General features: G+C 42.3%; 1 protein-coding gene across 1 annotated transcript in view; it reads right to left on the bottom strand.

Moving 5' to 3' along the window:
- Positions 1 to 18,658, bottom strand: part of PHEX (phosphate regulating endopeptidase X-linked) — a 433,913-nt gene that overhangs the window by 95,780 nt on the left and 319,475 nt on the right. Inside the window, exon 12 of the mRNA XM_063955773.1 lies at positions 11,458 to 11,559. Within this exon, the coding sequence (XP_063811843.1) occupies positions 11,458 to 11,559 (102 nt within the window). The remainder of the gene's footprint in view (positions 1 to 11,457; positions 11,560 to 18,658) is intronic.

The following is an 18,658-nucleotide window of genomic DNA, read 5'->3' as shown; positions in this document are numbered from 1 at the left end:
TCACTATAGAGAGTAAAGCCAATCCTAAAAAGTTTTACAAGTACATAAACAGTAAAAGGATGAAAAAGGAAAACGTAGGCCCATTAAAAGATGAACTGGGAGCCTTGATAAACGATGACAAAATAAAAGCGGATCTACTGAACAAGTTTTTTCATCCGTATTCACCAGGGAGGATAAGAAGGTGATAGTAGTGCATAACGACAGTGAAGTTAATGACTCTTGGCTAGATGCTTTTTTAAGTGAGGAAGTAGTCCTGGAGAGGCTAAGCAACATAAAGATTAATAAATCACTAGGCCCTGATGGTTTTCACCCGAGAGTTATTATGGAGCTTAGGGCACAGCTAGCAAAACCCTTATACTTGATTTTCTATAGTTCAATTAGATCAGGTATGGTACCGAGGGATTGGCGTATAGCGGAAGTAGTGCCCTTATTTAAAAAGGGATCTAAAAATCATTCTGGGAACTATAGACCAGTTAGTATAACCTCTATAGTGAGTAAAATATTGGAAGGAATTTTGAGGGATAGCATACAGGATTATCTGCAGGTTAATAAGATTATTAGCAAGAGTCAGCATGGGTTTGTAATGGACAGATCATGTCAAACTAACTTAATTAGCTTCTACGAGGAAGTGAGTGATAATCTCGACCAAGGCAATGCAGTGGATGTTGTCTTTTTAGATTTTGCAAAAGCCTTCGATACAGTGCCTCACAGGAGACTGATCATCAAATTAAGGGAACTTGGCATAGGATATACTATTTGTACATGGATAGGTAATTGGCTGGATAAAAGAGTACAAAGAGTAGTAGTCAACGGGACGTTCTCCAGCTGGGCACCAGTAGTCAGCAGAATACCACAAGGGTCCGTACTTGGCCCGCTACTGTTCAATATATTTATTAATGATCTAGGAATAGGTCTGGGTAGCACAGTGTCAATCTTTGCAGATGATACCAAACCGTGTAAGGTAATTAATTCAGAAAGTGATGTGGAGTCTCTACAAAATGACTTACTTAAACTTGAAACCTGGGCATCTAAATGCGGAATAAGGTTCAATATTGAAAAATGCAAACTTATGCACTTTGGGATTAAAAACAAACTTGCATCCTACACACTTAATGGGGAAAATATAGGGGTAGCAGTAGTGGAAAAAGATTTGGGGGTGCTCATAGATAATAGGCTTAATAACAGTCAACAATGTCAAAATGCAGCAAAGAAGGAAAGTAAAGTGCTCGCATGCATAAAATGGGGTATTGAGACAAGGGACGGGGATGTCATTCTGCCATTGTACAAATCATTGGTTCATCCGCACCTGGAATATTGTGTTCAGTTTTGGGCACCATATTATAAAAAAAGATATCGGGGAACTCGAAAGATTGCAAAGGCGAGCTACAGTACTAAGCTGATTAGAGGGTTAGAGACATTGGAGTATGAGGAAAGGCTTACTAGGTTAAATATGTATTCCCTTGAAAAGTGGAGACTAAGAGGGGACATTATTAATAACTTCAAATATGTAAAGGGTCAATACAAAGAGTTAGCAGGGGATTTGTTTATTAATAGAAGTCTGTATAGGACATGTGGGCACTCGCTGAGGCTGGAGGAGAGAAAATTCCGTACAAATCGTAGGAAGGGGTTCTTCACCGTAAGGGCAATAAGGATTTGGAACTCCCTGCCGGAGAAGATAATAACGGCGGACTCTGTAAATGCATTTAAAAATGGATTGGAACGTTTTCTAGCTGAGAAAAATATCCAAGGCTATAGCATTTAATATATTGACATTAAGTATATGGGTGTGATACGACATATAGTTGTCAATAGGTACAAAACCATTTTTACGGCTGGTGCATTATAATGTGCACAGCTTAATATAGAATACAGGTTGAACCCGATGGGCTTTTTGCCTCTTTTCAACCTCATTAACTATGTTACTATGTTTATAAAACATCAATCTTGCAATGGTAAGGATAAAAAGCATTAGGAACTCACCATTGCAGGGTTAAGCATCAGCAATCAAAACCAATAAATTGATTATTCAGATGAAACATCACTCAATTCACTCAATTCCCACTGCAGAGAAAAGGACTGAGCCTACAAATTAGGATGATTGGAAGGTAAGCAGTACATAAGTACATAAGACCTATAAATTCAGCACTTAGTTTCTTACGCTGTTCGTGTAGAAGAGGCATAGCAAATTGTGGCCCTTATCCATATTTAGATACAATATTAGAGATGAGCAGGTTTGGTTCCCTGTGAACCGAACCCTACCGGACTTCACTACCCGAGCCTGGATCCGAGCCCAGCGCGGGTTTTCCCGCCTGACTCGGAAACCAGAACGAGGCAAAACGTCATCATCCCGTTGTCGGATTCTCGTGGGTTTTGGATTCCATATAAGGAGCTGCACCCCGCCACCATTTTCACTCCGGCATTGGAGAGCATAGCGAGAGGACGTGTGTCGTCCTCCGTGTCTGTGTGGGAGGGAAAGTAGGGTGGCGATTCCAGTGCTGTCTTGTGCTGCTCAGTCCAGTGTAGTGTTTTATGCTGCATCAGTCCAGTCACAGTGGTGGTGTCCTCTGCTTCCATATGTCCAGTGTAGCTGTATAAGTCCAGTGCAGAGGTGCTGTGTTGTCCTTCATCAGTACAGTGGTAGTGTCTTGTGCTGCATCAGTCCAGTCACAGTGGTGGTGTCTTCTGCTGCCATATGTCCAGTGCTGCTGTATAAGTCCAGTCCAGTGGGGCTGCATTGTGCTGCATCAGTACAGTGGTGGTGTCTTGTGCTGCATCAGTCCAGTCACAGTGGTGGTGTCCTCTGCTGCCATATGTCTAGTGCTGCTGTATAAGTTCAGTCCATTGCAGTGGTGCTGTGTTGTCCTGCATCAGTCCAGTGGTGGTGTCCCTGTGCTGCTGCATAAGTCCAGTGATACTGCCATATAAGTCCAGTGGTACTGCCATATAATTCCAGTGATACTGCCGTATATGTCCAGTTTTACTGCCATATGAATCCAGTGGTACTGGCGAATAAATCCAGTCCAATGATACTGGCTTATAAGTCCTGTGATACTGTCAAATATGTCCAGTGGTACTGCCGTATAAATCCAGTGGTACTGCCGTATAAATGCAGTCCAGTGATACTGCCGTATAACTCCAGTGGCACTGTCATATAAATCCAGTGATACTGCCATATATGTCCAGTGGTACTGCCATATAAATCCAGTGGTACTGGTGTATAAGTCCAGTCCAGTGGTGCTGCCATATAAGTTCAGTGGTGCTGTCCTGTGCTGTATATTATTTACTCCAAATAAAGGGGTTATTAATATTTAATCCAAATCATTTTTACAGGGTTTGCCCTGTGTGGTGTAGAGGTATGCTCTCCTTAGCTGCATTTTGTTATATAACTCCAGAAAAATAATGAAGAACAAAAAGTTGGAGGCTAAAATACGGAATGATCAAGCAGCACTTCCTCCTACTGCTGCTGCTGCCGCTGCTGTTGTTGCTCCTGGGAGTCGATCGTCATCCCAGAGGGGAAGTTGGAAGACCACTTGTACTACTTCAACTAAGTAAATGACTGTCCAACAGTCCTTTGTGAGGAAGATGAAATATGACAGCAGTCATCCTGTTGCAAAGCGGATAACTGAGGCCTTGATAGCTATGTTGGTGTTAGACGTGCATCCGGTATCCACCATTTTTGCAGTGGGACTGCAGTGCCAACCCTAGATGGGCCAGGTGTCTGTGTCGCACACTTGTGTTGCTTTGCTTAGTCATACAGCTACCTAATTGCACCTCTTTTACTTTTTTGCATGATGTGCTGTTTGGTAACTATTTTTTTTTAAGTGTCATCCTGTCTGCCACTGCAGTGCCATTCCTAGATGGGCCAGGTGTTTGTGCCGCACACTTGTGTCACTTAGCTTAGTCATACAGCTATCTCATTGCACCTCTTTGCACCTCTTTTACTTCTTTGCATGATGTGCTGTTTGGGGACTGTTTTTTAAATCTGCCATCCTGTATGCCACTGCAGTGCCACTCCCAGATGGCCCAGATGTTTGTGCCGCACACTTGTGTCGCTTAGCTTAGTCATACAGCTACCTCGGTGCAACCTTTTGGCCTAAAAACAATATTGTGAGGTGTTCTGAATAGACTGGAAATGAGTGGAAATTAATGTTATTGAGGTTAATAATACAGTAGGATCAAAATTACACCCAAATTCTGTGATTTTAGCTGTTTTTATGGGGTTTTTTCAAAAATCATCCAGATCCAAAACCAGAACACGAAAGGGTGGTTTTGGCAAAACCAATCCAGATCCAAAACACGAGCATGGAACCAGAACCAAAACACAAAACACGAAAAGTGCCCACCGCACATCTCTATTATGGGACACTGCAATACAATGCTCTGCCCTGAATGGAACAATGTGTATTATATTTTCTGGACATTGAGCTATATATTATGACAGTTACATTTTTCATACCATACACCTTACTTCATTTTCTGGATACACATGGATCCCCTTTCCCCGACTGGCCGGACCCCTCGTAACTGCTGTCAAAGAGGGTCCCTTCAGCCAATCAGGGAGCGCCACGTCATGGCACTATCCTGATTGGCTGTGCGCACCTGAGCTTTCAGTCAGGCTGCGCACTGTAGATACAATGTAGCGCATAGGCGCTCCATTGTATCCAATGGTGGGAACTTTGCAGTCTGCGGTAGACTGCAAGGTTAAGTGGGGCCAACCACAACAGTGACCCCACTTAACCTCGTGGTCTACCGCAGACCGCAAAGTTCCCACCATTGGATACAATAAAGCGCCTATGCGCTACATTGTATCTACAGTGCGCAGCCTGACTGACAGCTCAGGCACGCACAGCCAATCAGGAGAGTGCCATGACGTGGCGCTCCCTGATTGGCTGAAGGGACCCTCTTTGACAGCGGTCACGGGGGTCCCGCCAGTCGGGGAAAGGGGATCCATGTGTAAACATGGATTCCCTTTCAGTGCGTGGTCTGGGTATTCCGTTTTTTTATTTTGCCAAGTCCCCGGATTACAAATTTAAAGAAGAGGACCGATCTACACAGGATTTTTTGTGAGTATAATTTTTATTTACAGGTACCCCTGGATTCTACTGGAGAAGAGGACCTACTCTTCGTGTCAACATAGTTAAGTATGTATGAATGTAAGTGTGCATGTATGTAATAAAGTTGTACTATCAAGGTGTGTGTGTGTGTTTTGTTTTTATTTGGGTATTTTTTGTAGTAGAACTACAGGTACCAGCGGGCCCGTTTCCCCCCCGCATGCTGGTACTTGTGGTTCTCCAAGTACCAGCTTGCGGGGGAGGCTTGCTGGGACTTGTAGTACTGCTACAAAAAACAATATTCTTATTTTTACACAAAAGGCTATCAGCCCCCCATCTGCCACCCTTGGATGGGGGGGACAGCCTCGGGCTTCACCCCTGGCCCTTGGGTGGCTGGAGGGGGGGACCCCTTGATTTAAGTGGTCCCCACTCCTCCAGGGTACCTCTGCCAGTGGTGACTAGTTGGTGATTTAATGCCAGGGCCGCAGGGACCAATAGAAAAGTGTCCCCCGGCTGTGGCATTATCTCTCTGACTAGTGAAGCCCGGTGCTGGTGTTAAAAATACAGGGGACCCCTACGTCTTTTGTCCCTCGTATTTTTTGCACCAGGGCCAGGTGCAGAGCCCGGTGCTGGTTGTTAAAATATAGGGGAACCCCTGTCAATTTTTTCCCTGTATTTTTAAAACCAGGACCGGCTCAAAGAGCCTGAGGCTGGTTATGCTTAGGAGGGGGGACCCAACGCAATTTTTTGGGGGGATTTTTAACATTTTCCATAATTCTTTTAAGGTACACAATGAAGCCCTGCACGGATCACACTGATCCGGACGGGATTCATTGTGTTAAGTCCGGCAGTGTTTTACTAATCACTCCCGTAAAACACTGCCAGACATTACGAATGACATCGACATCGGAAAGCACGACAATGCAGAATACGACAGCTAGTAAATGAGGCGTTAAAAAAAAACAAAAAGTTGCAAAATATCACTCCCGATGTCATTCGTGTTTAATCTTTAACCAAATTCCGACAATTACGAATCTTAGTAAATATACCCCATTGTCACCAGCAAAATTTGAAACAAGAGGGCCAAAATGTATGCGATCTATCTGGCGTTAAAATGAGCCTGTGAAGTAATTTAATACGCATTTCATTATGGTTTCGGCATCTCGTCATGGTAAAGGAAGAGAAGTAGATTTTGCTCCATTGGTCAGGTGACAAGGTAATACCCAACTCTAGTTCCCACTTGTTTTGAGCATTGGACTAAGGAGTAGGGATAGGTCAATAAGAATTCTATAGCAAAACGAGATGGATAGTGGATAAGTGAGGCTGCCCTGTTTAGGCAGGGTCTTCCACCAATGGCAAATTTGAAAGTAAGAAAGGAGCACAGATTGTGGAAGGGAAAACCGTTGTTGTAAACTAAAAAAAGGTAGAAGAGACTATCAACCATATCACCTCAAGTGTATCACCTCAAGTATACCAAGTACAGTATATCACCTCAAGTATACCAAGTACAGTATATCACCCCAAGTATATCACCTCAAGTATACCAAGTACAGTATATCACCGCAAATATACCAAGTACAGTATATCACCCCAAGTATATCACCTCAAGTATACCAAGTACAGTATATCACCTCAAGTACATCACCAAGTGATTTCACCCCACGGGCAGTCCATTTTGAAAGATTTAAGTTAGGAATTAATTTAATCAATGTGGAATTAATTTAATCAATGTCTGTAAAGAAATATCTGGAAGTTTATTTGAGGAAGAGGAAAGTTTAGAGGCCAACTTATCCCACACTAAAAGAGATGCTTAGGTAGAGGACAACAACTTGTTAGGGGATGACTGCATGGGTTTGGTTATTTTCAGAATGTCCTCCAAGGGATAGGAAGAACATGCAGATTTTTCAAGACACACCCACCCCAAACCGGAACCTACATCTAAATAAGCTTGAAGTTGCACTAGAATGCAAGGCTCATGGTAGAGAGTGAGGTCTGGGAGATTAAAACCGCCTCTAGCTTTAGGGAGAGTCATTCTAGATTTAGAGAGAAATGTAAGGAATGAAATAAGAGGCAGTAAATTCACCGCAAAAACCTTAGAGGTGTCCAATGGGATATTTATACAGAGGTAACGGATCGAATCAGACCGCCAATTGTATGGGTAACTAGAACGAAGAGACGGGAGAATACTATAAAGATTGATAGGGAGGGCATCAGATTTTGTGGTAGTTTGTAGTAAGAGAACTCACTATAATCATCTAGAATTGAGTGGAGATGAGTGGGGGGGGGTCGATATAGGGTCAGAAACAAAAAGTAGAATGTCATCGGCAAACAGAGTTTATGCAAAGATGAGACAACACACAAAGCCCTGAGAAATTAACAGCACTACGGATCTTAGATATGAGCAGTTCTATAGCCAAAATGAAGATTAAAAGAGAGAGGGAACAACATTGCCTTGTCCTATTGGAAATGGGAAATGCAGTTGATAGGAAACCATTGCTGTACACACGGGCTGAGATAATTTAAACTTTTAATTTCAAAATAGACAAATGGTGCTTTCCTAGTGCGCAACAGAACAGCCACTGTACAACACATGGAATGGGGACTACACTCTTAGTCCCTATTAGATATACATGCAAGAAATATGGTATTAAGCTATGGTCTTAACTACCACAAACAATAACTGAATAATTACAATGAAATAACAAGATTAGCCAAAATCATTATCCTTACTCTTTAAACATGGATTTCCAAGAACATATTTTTGCCAGATTTCTGCATAATTTATTGGATGTGAAAATAATCATTGCAGTGTGTTGTGTAAGTGACTCAAGAATTGGAACTTCCTCAAGAAGTGTTTGGAATGGTACAATCAAAATACACACAGTACAGCCACAACAACAAAATTCTCTGAAGATTTAGCTAATTTGGAGCATTTAGTTGAAATCTAGTATGAAAACTCTACTGTTTCAACTGTTATAAATCAATTGCATGTTCAAAATAATAATATTAGTATTAATAATTATATATTAGATTTAACATTTGTATACTAAATAAATTATAATCCAGCAAGCGAATGATTGAACAAGGGGGACAAGCTGATTTGCCAGTTTATTCCCTTACATGGTATCCTCAGGATTTTACCCTGAGATGCAGGATTTTTTTGATACATTTCATGATCTCAGCTCCCGGCCGCAGTGACGTGCAGTGAGGTAAGGCAGGTGAGGCAGAGACTTTCCTGTCATACGAATGTATGAGTCAGAGTTTTGACTATATAAAGTATATGAAAAATACAAAGAATATATTAGAAATGTCTGCTTTCCATTATTCGAATCATTTTTATAGTTAAAATTCTGGAGTAAAAATGTCTACGACAGGTGAGGCAGTGCCTCCCCTGCCTATCTTTTCAGCACATCTCTGATCAAAACTCCTCAAATTTTCAACAGTATATACAGTACTGCTGCATCTTTGTATAATGCCCACATGAACCCTTTGGCTCATATATTGTGTGTAAATCTGGCTCTAGTACTTGCCAGTGCCTCCTGAGCCATTTACCTCACCGCACGTTCAGGACAGTAGAGAGCCTGGCTGGGCCCGGGTACTTTTCAGGGGGCGTGGACTAATTACAGGAGGGGTGGTCATGCACCCTTAGGAAAATATATATATATATATATATATATATATATATATTACTTTAAGCGCCTCCCTGGCCACACTGCAGCCATGCACAAAGCAGCATGTGCTAGGCTGAGGAGAAGAGCTGCAGCTGCTGCTGCCAGGAAAGAGGTGTGGACCTGGGCCCAGGTAATTAGTACCCACTAGTCCACTCCTGCCACCATTGCACACATCCCTGCTCAACTTCAGGCGAAACACTGCATTTGCAGGTGGTGTGTGCTATGGGGCTCGGAAGTAAGGTATACATGGCAATATATTTGCATTCAAGGCTCCCATTCTGCTTTAGTGAACATGTGTAGAGGCCAGGACATGTGCAGTGGCTTTCAGTATGGGCTTTCCCTTCCGAAACTGAAAGTCCAAGCAGGGCTTCACTGTGCATGCACCTACAACAGCAGAACAAGTGCCTCAAGAGTCTCAATAGCAGACAGGCATTGCCGGGTGCTCCTACATTTTTGTTGTGATCTGGCTGTAATCTCAGAATTAAGCAACGCACACTGAGTGGCCACTCATTGCTTAGCCAAGAACACTTCCTCCATGTTACATGCTGGTCACAAAGGCCACCATCGGGAGGGACTGCCGGGACCTTTATCCTGGACCTGGACAGGCAGGGGGCCCGGGCTGCCTCTGCAGCTGCGGATGAGTATGTAACTATATATAAATGTCCTCAACAAAATGGTCCCCAATGTGGAGAAGACAAAAGAGACGACAATATGGACTAACAAATACATAAGAATATAAGGAAGCATCAATAGTCAGAGATAAGGCAACATTATATCTGCAGGATTGCGGCAGACCAATTATCACTCTGGTAAACACCGTCTGAGATCGGTGAGGAAGGGCTAAGGTGTATATATATCTGTGAGAGAGAGGTGGGGTATATGTGTGTGAGAGGAAGGTGGCTGGGACAGGAGCATACATGCATGAGAGGTATGTGGCTTGGTGTAAGTATGTGAGATGGAGGTAGCTGGGGCAGGGCTTGGTATATGTGTCTGAAAAGCTGTTGTCCTGTACGATTTTCTACTAACATTTTCACCTCTAATTATTAGCAGTGAAGGTTTGACCCAGAAGTGTTACTGCTTGCATACCTACTGCAAGAGGGGGCAGACGGATCCCACTTGCCAACTCAGACCTTCTCATAGGAATCAGCTGGGTTTGTGGAACTAATGCTTTCTGAAGATGGTGTCAGTTCCCACAATCAAACTCCGAAAATGTTTAGTTTTTGGAATTAGATAAATGTGGGTGTCCATTCTATTGTATAGGAATGACGAGCCACATCAGGGATGTGTTATCTACAGTATATAATGAATGACTCAGATACCTCATTCCTTTCAAATGAGGTGAAAAAGAATCTTTTCATCTACTTTCAGAAATTATGAATAGGCCCCTAAGTGGCTAATTATTTTTTTTCCCATGAATTAAGTATGATTCCTTATGTCGCAATACAGCTAGTACTAAAGCTTCTTATAATCAGGCACAAACATAGATTCTACATGGTTATCACCATAAAAGCCTCCTACGGATAATTGTGTAATTATACTGTAGAACACAGCACAGATTTCTTAGAAGATGTGACAACTTCAAGTTAATTAAATGAGATACATTTCCATATCTCCAAATATTTGAAGCATCCTAAAGAGGTAAAACTAGGCTTTCTTCTACCAGGTGCAAAGAATCAGCTTAAAATCCAACCTCTGTATAGCTCTCTCATTGCTCCTTACCTCCATATTTAACTGCCCTACTATATCTCACTGACTGTCCCCTCATAGCTTCATCTGTCTCTCACTGTCCTCTTATCTGTTTACAGTGGGTCAGGTTTCTGCTGCTCTGCTGGTCCTCTGCACACTCCAGCACCTATGCAGCTTAGACAGGGGTGGGATGCAACAATGCCAAAAATGCATCAAACCTCTGAAAATCAACTTTTCTGAGGTTTCACCACATTCGCTATATGCACCAAGCTCCGGAAAGCGAAACCAGAGCTTAGATCAGACAGGCAATGCCATCTATAGAGGCCTATTGGCTTCTCTTCACAATGTTCCCTGAAAGGAATCCATTTGGATCCCTCCCAGTGTCCCCTGAGGCTCACGCATGTGCTGGCTGACAGCCGTGCATGCGCAAAAGAACTGCCAGTCACAAACCCGGATGTCCCCACACTGCAAATGACAGCTCTTACCGAGAGAGTTGTCCTTTGCTTAGATCTTCATGCGTACAGCAGTAATAAATGCCAATATGCATCCAAACATTTAAAATGCGATGCTTGATACATCCTGCCCATGTAGTGATGTGAACACTACCACATGTCTGTGTTAAAGTGTGCAAGGCCAAAAAACCTAATGGGCATACTTAGGACTTCCGAAGTGCTAGACCACCCCCAACTGCCCTCCCCTTCTTCTAAAACACCATGGAATTGCCACACACAATGGAGGCTCTCAAATCTGCAATGTGCCACACTTGGTTACCATTTGGTTACCATAGTGAGCAAGAAAATACCTCTCAACTTCCCGCAAATCATGAGGAACAAGCTGACTATGGGACGCTCCACTTCATATCAGGACTGTCCCTACAAATCAGAACAATATGAAAGGTATTCTTTTTCATATTTGTTTATATGCATTCAATGTGGTATGCAATCCATACACAGAAAATACTGTAGGACATGGTAGGTGGTTGTAGTCTGTTTCTTTAAAAGACAAACCATTATCACATAACTGGTATTTCACGAAGAAATAATGAGTACCTTTTCCTTGGCCTTGTTTTTGGTTTCTCCGTCCATCCAGTCATTCTCATTCTCCAACACATCAATGAATGCCCAGCGTATGCCTTCAATAACTTCCTCCATCTAGTCAACAAAAAAACAGGTGCATTTCATATTGAATTTATACTATATCTTGGTTAATGTTAAATATAATTGCTTAATATATAAAAACACATACTGGAAATTAAGCCAATGTAGATCTAATGTAAATACGCCATGTGATATATAATTAATATTGCACTTTTAAGCTTATATACTTCCAGGCAGCATTAATAACTAGAGATGTTGGGTTCGGATTAGTTCGGGTTGGCTTTGAGTCTTTGACACTGATCAGTTATTAGCTAACCAACTTTCACATGTGTCGGACAGCCAATAAAACAGATCTGAATGTGTGATAATTTGCTGAAAAGTGGATAACAGTGGAATCGTAGGATAAGCAGATGTAGAATACCTATTATGTACAATGCTGTCAATGTACTTTCTACAGATATAGGAGGGAGCAAAAATAAATTTTCATGATTGGTCCATGGTTTGGAGAAAGCGTAGTTATTGCATGTTGCACATAGTGATCAACTGAGCACTAAATTGAAGTTCATAATATATGCTGGGTTCTTTTCTCAGTGTAATCCACACAAGGAAATATACCACACATTAATGTACAGCTTCCTATGCATGCTTACCCTATTAAAGCTTTTGTTTTACCAGAGAGGTAAATATTTTTCAAGACTAGGTAGTAGTTATTGTTAATTGTTAATTTTCTTATTATGCATATGATTGCCAATTAGGAGTGTAATAATAGTGGGTGTAGGTGGAGTCGCTGTTATGAAGCCTTGATGCTTCTGGGCTTTCCTTCTGGGCCTGCCTCCAATGCAACCAGCTCACACAGGCATCACAGACAAATGGCACTGTATTGTATACAGAAATAGACAATCCACAGACTTCGCATAAGAGCCGTAACTAGACTTTTTGGTGCCCTGTGCCAGAAAGAGAATTGGAGCCCCCCACCCCCAATTTTTCCAACAGAGACATAAGGCGTATCCACGGGCAATGGGTTCGTATCCCGTCTATGTCAGCACAATGCAATAAAGAACAGTGTGACTGACTAACAAAGAAATCTCAGGATGAGTTCATGAATGTTGATGTTGTATAGGTATTAGCGACAGAAGGGCTCAGGGGTGGCCAGCTGGGCTTCAAAAAGGGGGGAAGCTGCAAGTGAAAGTAATTAAAACAGATTATTGGCAAATGCCACCAACAGCGCCCCCTAGCCTGCAGCGCTATGTGCGGTGCCCCTTCCGCACACACCTATTTACGGCCCTGCTTCACATTACAATAGTTTATTTAGTGCAGTGAATTAACTACACTAGATCATGGCAAGTAGTTTGTAGACTATCCATTTCTACAGCCTATAGTGAATCACATGCAGCAGATTCAGGCTTCAGTGCACGTTAGAAGAAGAAAGCATCTGAGGTCAAGGAGTACAGTAACCAAGACGGCAAATGAAAACTTGGGCACCATGGAATAATGAAAGCTTGGGCACTGTCTGGTATAATGTGAGCAGGGGGCACTACAATGTCACATATTTTGAACAAGGTCAGAACAATGTGGAATAATGTGAATTGAGGGCACTGTGTGGAATAATGTAAACTGGACTCCAACAGGGGAATGCAAGGGCCTGCTGAAGGGTAATAACCAGCCATTTGGTAAGTGTGATCCTCAACTGGAGGACATACTTACCTACATTTGAAGTTTCCTCTCTTGGTGAAGCCCAGAGAGGAGATGCATGTAGGCAGGGATGGAGGCGGCGCTGGACTAACTGTATCATTAAGCCCTGCCTTCATGGTAAAAATCACACAATTTACGCATATTTTAATAAATGGTAGGGCTAAAATTACATGATTACCATAGAATCACTTCTTGGTGACTACCGATTCCAGTTAATACTCTCTTCATTCTTCCCACTTAACTAGTAAGTAGAGATGTGCACCGGAAATTTTTCAGGTTTTGTGTTTTGGTTTTGGATTCGGTTCCGCGGCCGTGTTTTGGATTCGGACGCATTTTGGCAAATCCTCCCTTAAAAATTTTTGTAGGATTCGGGTGTGTTTTGGATTCGGGTGTTTTTTTAACAAAACCCCCCCAAAAACAGCTTAAATCATAGAATTTGGGGTAATTTTGATCCTATAGTATTATTAACCTCAATAACCATAATTTCCACTCATTTCCAGTCTATTCTGAACACCTCACACCTCACAATATTATTTTTAGTCACAAACACTTGGCCCATCTAGGAGTGGCAATGCAGTGTCAGACAGGATGGCACTTAAAAAAATAGTCCCCAAACAGCACATGATGCAAAGAAAAGAGAAAAAGAGGTGCACTGTGGTCACTGGATGGCTAAGCTAAGCGACACAAACACCTCAATATCACAGGAATTATTCGTTCTAATCAATTATTATTATTATTATTACATTTGATTTATAGGGCGCCACAAGTGTTTCGCAGCACCGTACAAAGGACAGTACAGGGAGACAAAACTTAGCATAACAGTAAATAAATAACAAAAATGGAGTGCAGGTAACAAAGAGCAACACAATTCTCAAAACAATGGTATTATTGGTCCAAATCACTGGAAGAAAATGACAAAATCACAGGAATTTATTCGTTCTAATCAATGGTATTATTGGTCCAAATCACTGGAAGAAAATGACAAAATCACTGGAATTAAATGGCAGTAATGTCGGGAATTATATCAAATGGCAGTACCACTGGACATATACGGAAGTGTCAGACAGGATGGCACTAAAAAAAATAGTCCCCAAACAGCACATGATGCAAAGACAAGAGAAAAAGAAGTGCACTGTGGTCACTGGACGGCTAAGCTAAGCGACACAAATACCTCAATATCACAGGAATTATTCATTCTAATCAATGGTATTATTGGTCCAAATCACTGGAAGAAAATGACAAAATCACAGGAATTATTTGTTCTAATCAATGGTATTATTGGTCCAAATCACTGGAAGAAAATGACAAAATCACTGGAATTAAATGGCAGTAATGTCGGGAATTATATCAGACGGCAGTACCACTGGACATACAGTATACGGAAGTGTCAGACAGGATGGCACTTAAAAAAATAGTCCCCAAACAGCACATGATGCAAAGAAAAGAGAAAAAGAGGTGCACTGTGGTCACTGGATGGCTAAGCTAAGCGACACAAACACCTCAATATCACAGGAATTATTCGTTCTAATCAATTATTATTATTATTATTACATTTGATTTATAGGGCGCCACAAGTGTTTCGCAGCACCGTACAAAGGACAGTACAGGGAGACAAAACTTAGCATAACAGTAAATAAATAACAAAAATGGAGTGCAGGTAACAAAGAGCAACACAATTCTCAAAACAATGGTATTATTGGACCAAATCACTGGAAGAAAATGACAAAATCACAGGAATTTATTCGTTCTAATCAATGGTATTATTGGTCCAAATCACTGGAAGAAAATTACAAAATCACTGGAATTAAATGGCAGTAATGTCGGGAATTATATCAAATGGCAGTACCACTGGACATATACGGAAGTGTCAGACAGGATGGCACTAAAAAAAATAGTCCCCAAACAGCACATGATGCAAAGACAAGAGAAAAAGAAGTGCACTGTGGTCACTGGACGGCTAAGCTAAGCGACACAAACACCTCAATATCACAGGAATTATTCATTCTAATCAATGGTATTATTGGTCCAAATCACTGGAAGAAAATGACAAAATCACAGGAATTATTTGTTCTAATCAATGGTATTATTGGTCCAAATCACTGGAAGAAAATGACAAAATCACTGGAATTAAATGGCAGTAATGTCGGGAATTATATCAGATGGCAGTACCACTGGACATACAGTATACGGAAGTGTCAGACAGGATGGCACTTAAAAAAATAGTCCCCAAACAGCACATGATGCAAAGAAAAGAGAAAAAGAGGTGCACTGTGGTCGCTGGATGGCTAAGCTAAGCTAAGCAACACAAACACCTCAATATCACAGGAATTATTCGTTCTAATCAATGGTATTATTGGTCCAAATCACTGGAAGAAAATGACAAAAACAAAGGAATTATTAATTCTAATTAATGGTATTATTGGTCCAAATTACTGGAAGAAAATGACAAAATCACAGGAATTATTCGTTCTAAATTCTAATCAATGGTATTATTGGTCCAAATCACTGGAAGAAAATGACAAAATCACTGGAATCATTTGGCAAGATCACTGTAATTAATAATTAATTATAAATCACTGATATTAATTGGTAAAATCTCGCTATCGCCTGCCTAGTGAAGTGGAATCTAGATGGGATTTTGTACCGGGGACACAATAACTTCATCAATTGTCTAAATCCCAATGCACAAATGGCGGAAAACGGGTGCACGTCTAACAACGCACTGATTATACTGAGAACTGATTATACTGATCAATCACTGATTATACTGAGCACTGATTTTACTGAGCACCGATGATACTACGGAGAGCTGACACTGAGCAGCGAGAACAGCACTGGACTATTGAACTGTAGTATACTGGTCACCACAATGCAGCATTGACCTCGAGCACTGTACTACTGTACTGTACAACTATATACTGTTGGTCACCAAAATGCTGCACTGTACTACTATATATAATGCTCACAACAATGCAGCACAGATATGGATACTTGAAGTGACACGGAGCTGCAAGATACAGCAATGGCCTACTGTACTGTACAACTATATACTGTTGGTCACCAAAATGCTGCACTGTACTACTATATATACTGCTCACAACAATGCAGCACAGATATGGACACTTAAAGTGACACGGAGCTGCAAGATACAGCAATGGCCTACTGTACTATACAACTATATACTGTTGGTCACCAAAATGCTGCACTGTACTACTATATATACTGCTCACAACAATGCAGCACAGATATGGATACTTGAAGTGACATGGAGCTGCAAGATACAGCAATGGCCTACTGTACTGTACAACTATATACTGTTGGTCACCAAAATGCTGCACTGTACTACTATATATACTGCTCACAACAATGCAGCACAAATATGGATACTTGAAGTGACACGGAGCTGCAAGATACAGCAATGGACTACTGTACTGTACAACTATATACTGTTGGTCACCAAAATGCTGCACTGTACTACTATATATACTGCTCACAACAATGCAGCACAGATATGGATACTTGAAGTGACACGGAGCTGCAAGATACTGCAATGGCCTACTGTACTGTACTACTATACTGGTGGTCACCAAAATGCTGCACTGTACTACTATATAATAATAATATATATAGTATATACTGGACACACAACAATGCAGCAGATATTGAGCACTGATGATCAGGATACTGTCTAGAACTGAGTCTGACATGGAGCTGCAAGATACAGCAATGGCCTACTGTACTGTACTACTATAATTATATACTGGTGGTCCCCACAATGCAGCACACTGAGCACAGATATTTGCAGCACACTGAGCAAAGATGTGGAGCTTTTCAGGCAGAGAACGTAGCCACGTCCTCTCCGTTCAATCTCCAATGCACGAGTGAAAATGGCGGCGACTCGCGGCTCTTTATATGGAATACGAATCTCGCGAGAATCCGACAGCGGGATGATGACGTTCATCCTCGTTCGGGTTAACCAAGCAAGGCGGGAAGATCCGAGGCTGCCTCTGACCCGTGTAAAATAGGTGAAGTTCGGGTGGGTTCAGATCTCGACGAACCGAACCCCCTCATCTCTACTAGTAAGTGGGCAAAATATGGGAGGAGAGCCCGCTCTTCTGGCAGTGTTCACTCTTCTGGAGGTGCGGGGTACTACCCAAACAATTATGAGTCTTCCGCAGGTTCTGGGAGAGTAGGCAAGTAAGCTGAAGGGATGTGGCCAAGGTCAGGATGGCGAAAGTAGGGCACACAGCAAAATTAAATCTAGGGCAGGGGTGTAGCGAGGGTGGCTCCGGTGGAGCATGAGCTCCAGAAAAGTTAGAGGGTTTGACGCCTGCCCCTCCTTCCTCTGCCCACTATACCGCGGGCCGCTTTACAGACAGCCGCAATGCAGGAAGAGGAGAAGAAGAGGGGACACACACTGACTTGGACTCAGAGACTAGATAAGGAACAGAGCAGGCCAGAGGTAAAAGCAGGAGACAGCCAGCACATGCCGGAGCTCTGTCGCCCTCTTTATATGTCTCACTGTCTGCTTGTAGCTGTGCAGCAGCGTTACTTTTGTCCTGCTACACCACTCTCTGCCCCTGCTGCTGAAGCACCTCTCTGCCCTGGCTGCAGCAGCACCTCTCTCTGTCCAAGCTACTGGAGCACCTCTCTCGCTGTCCCAGCTACTGCAGAACCTCTCTCTCTGTCCCAGCTGCTGCAGCATCTCTTTCTGCCCCAGCTGCTGCAGCACCTCTTTCTGCCCTGGCTGTTGCAGCACCCCTATCTGCCCTGGCTGCTACAGCACCTCTATCTACATTGATGCTGTCTCATGTCTCTCTGTCCCATCTACTGATGCAGCACCTCTCTCTGCAGAGTAACCTGTATAAGTTGCTCTACTGTGGCATAACGTGTAAAAGCATTATATGAATGTGAATAATGGACAATACTGTGCGGTGTAATCTGAATTGGTACTGATCCGTGTCCACCCCCCTTTCCTTCCCCATGAAGCCACGACCCTATATTTTTGTTGCGCACCCTCGGTGCACACTGTCCCTGTTTTAAACATGGGTGGCGCCCGAAGTAAACATTTGCCCTGAGCTCCACAAGGTCTAGAAACATTCTGTCACCAATTTAGGATTTTGACATATTTTTTTTCATTTCAAATGTAACATGGACCCAATTTAGTACAGGGAAGGGGGCGCCGACACATACCCTTGCTCTGGGCATCATGGCACCTAGCTACACCTCTGAGTTAGGGGCCCACAAATAACATGTAACATCAAGCAGTAGTGCACTACTAAATACAATTTAAGCACATGCTGCCATAGTAAACTAGCACTAATTACACATACCAGCCTGTGCCAAGACAGTACACTACCACCAGTGTACCCACATATCACCCAGTGCACCCACATATTTGTCACTGTTTTTGTTACACAAAAGCAGCTAGTAAATTACAGTACCCAATAAAACTGTCAAA

Source organism: Pseudophryne corroboree, chromosome 2, assembly GCF_028390025.1.
Source record: "Pseudophryne corroboree isolate aPseCor3 chromosome 2, aPseCor3.hap2, whole genome shotgun sequence".
NCBI lineage: Eukaryota > Metazoa > Chordata > Amphibia > Anura > Myobatrachidae > Pseudophryne > Pseudophryne corroboree.
This window is presented reverse-complemented; position numbering and strand designations above follow the sequence as displayed.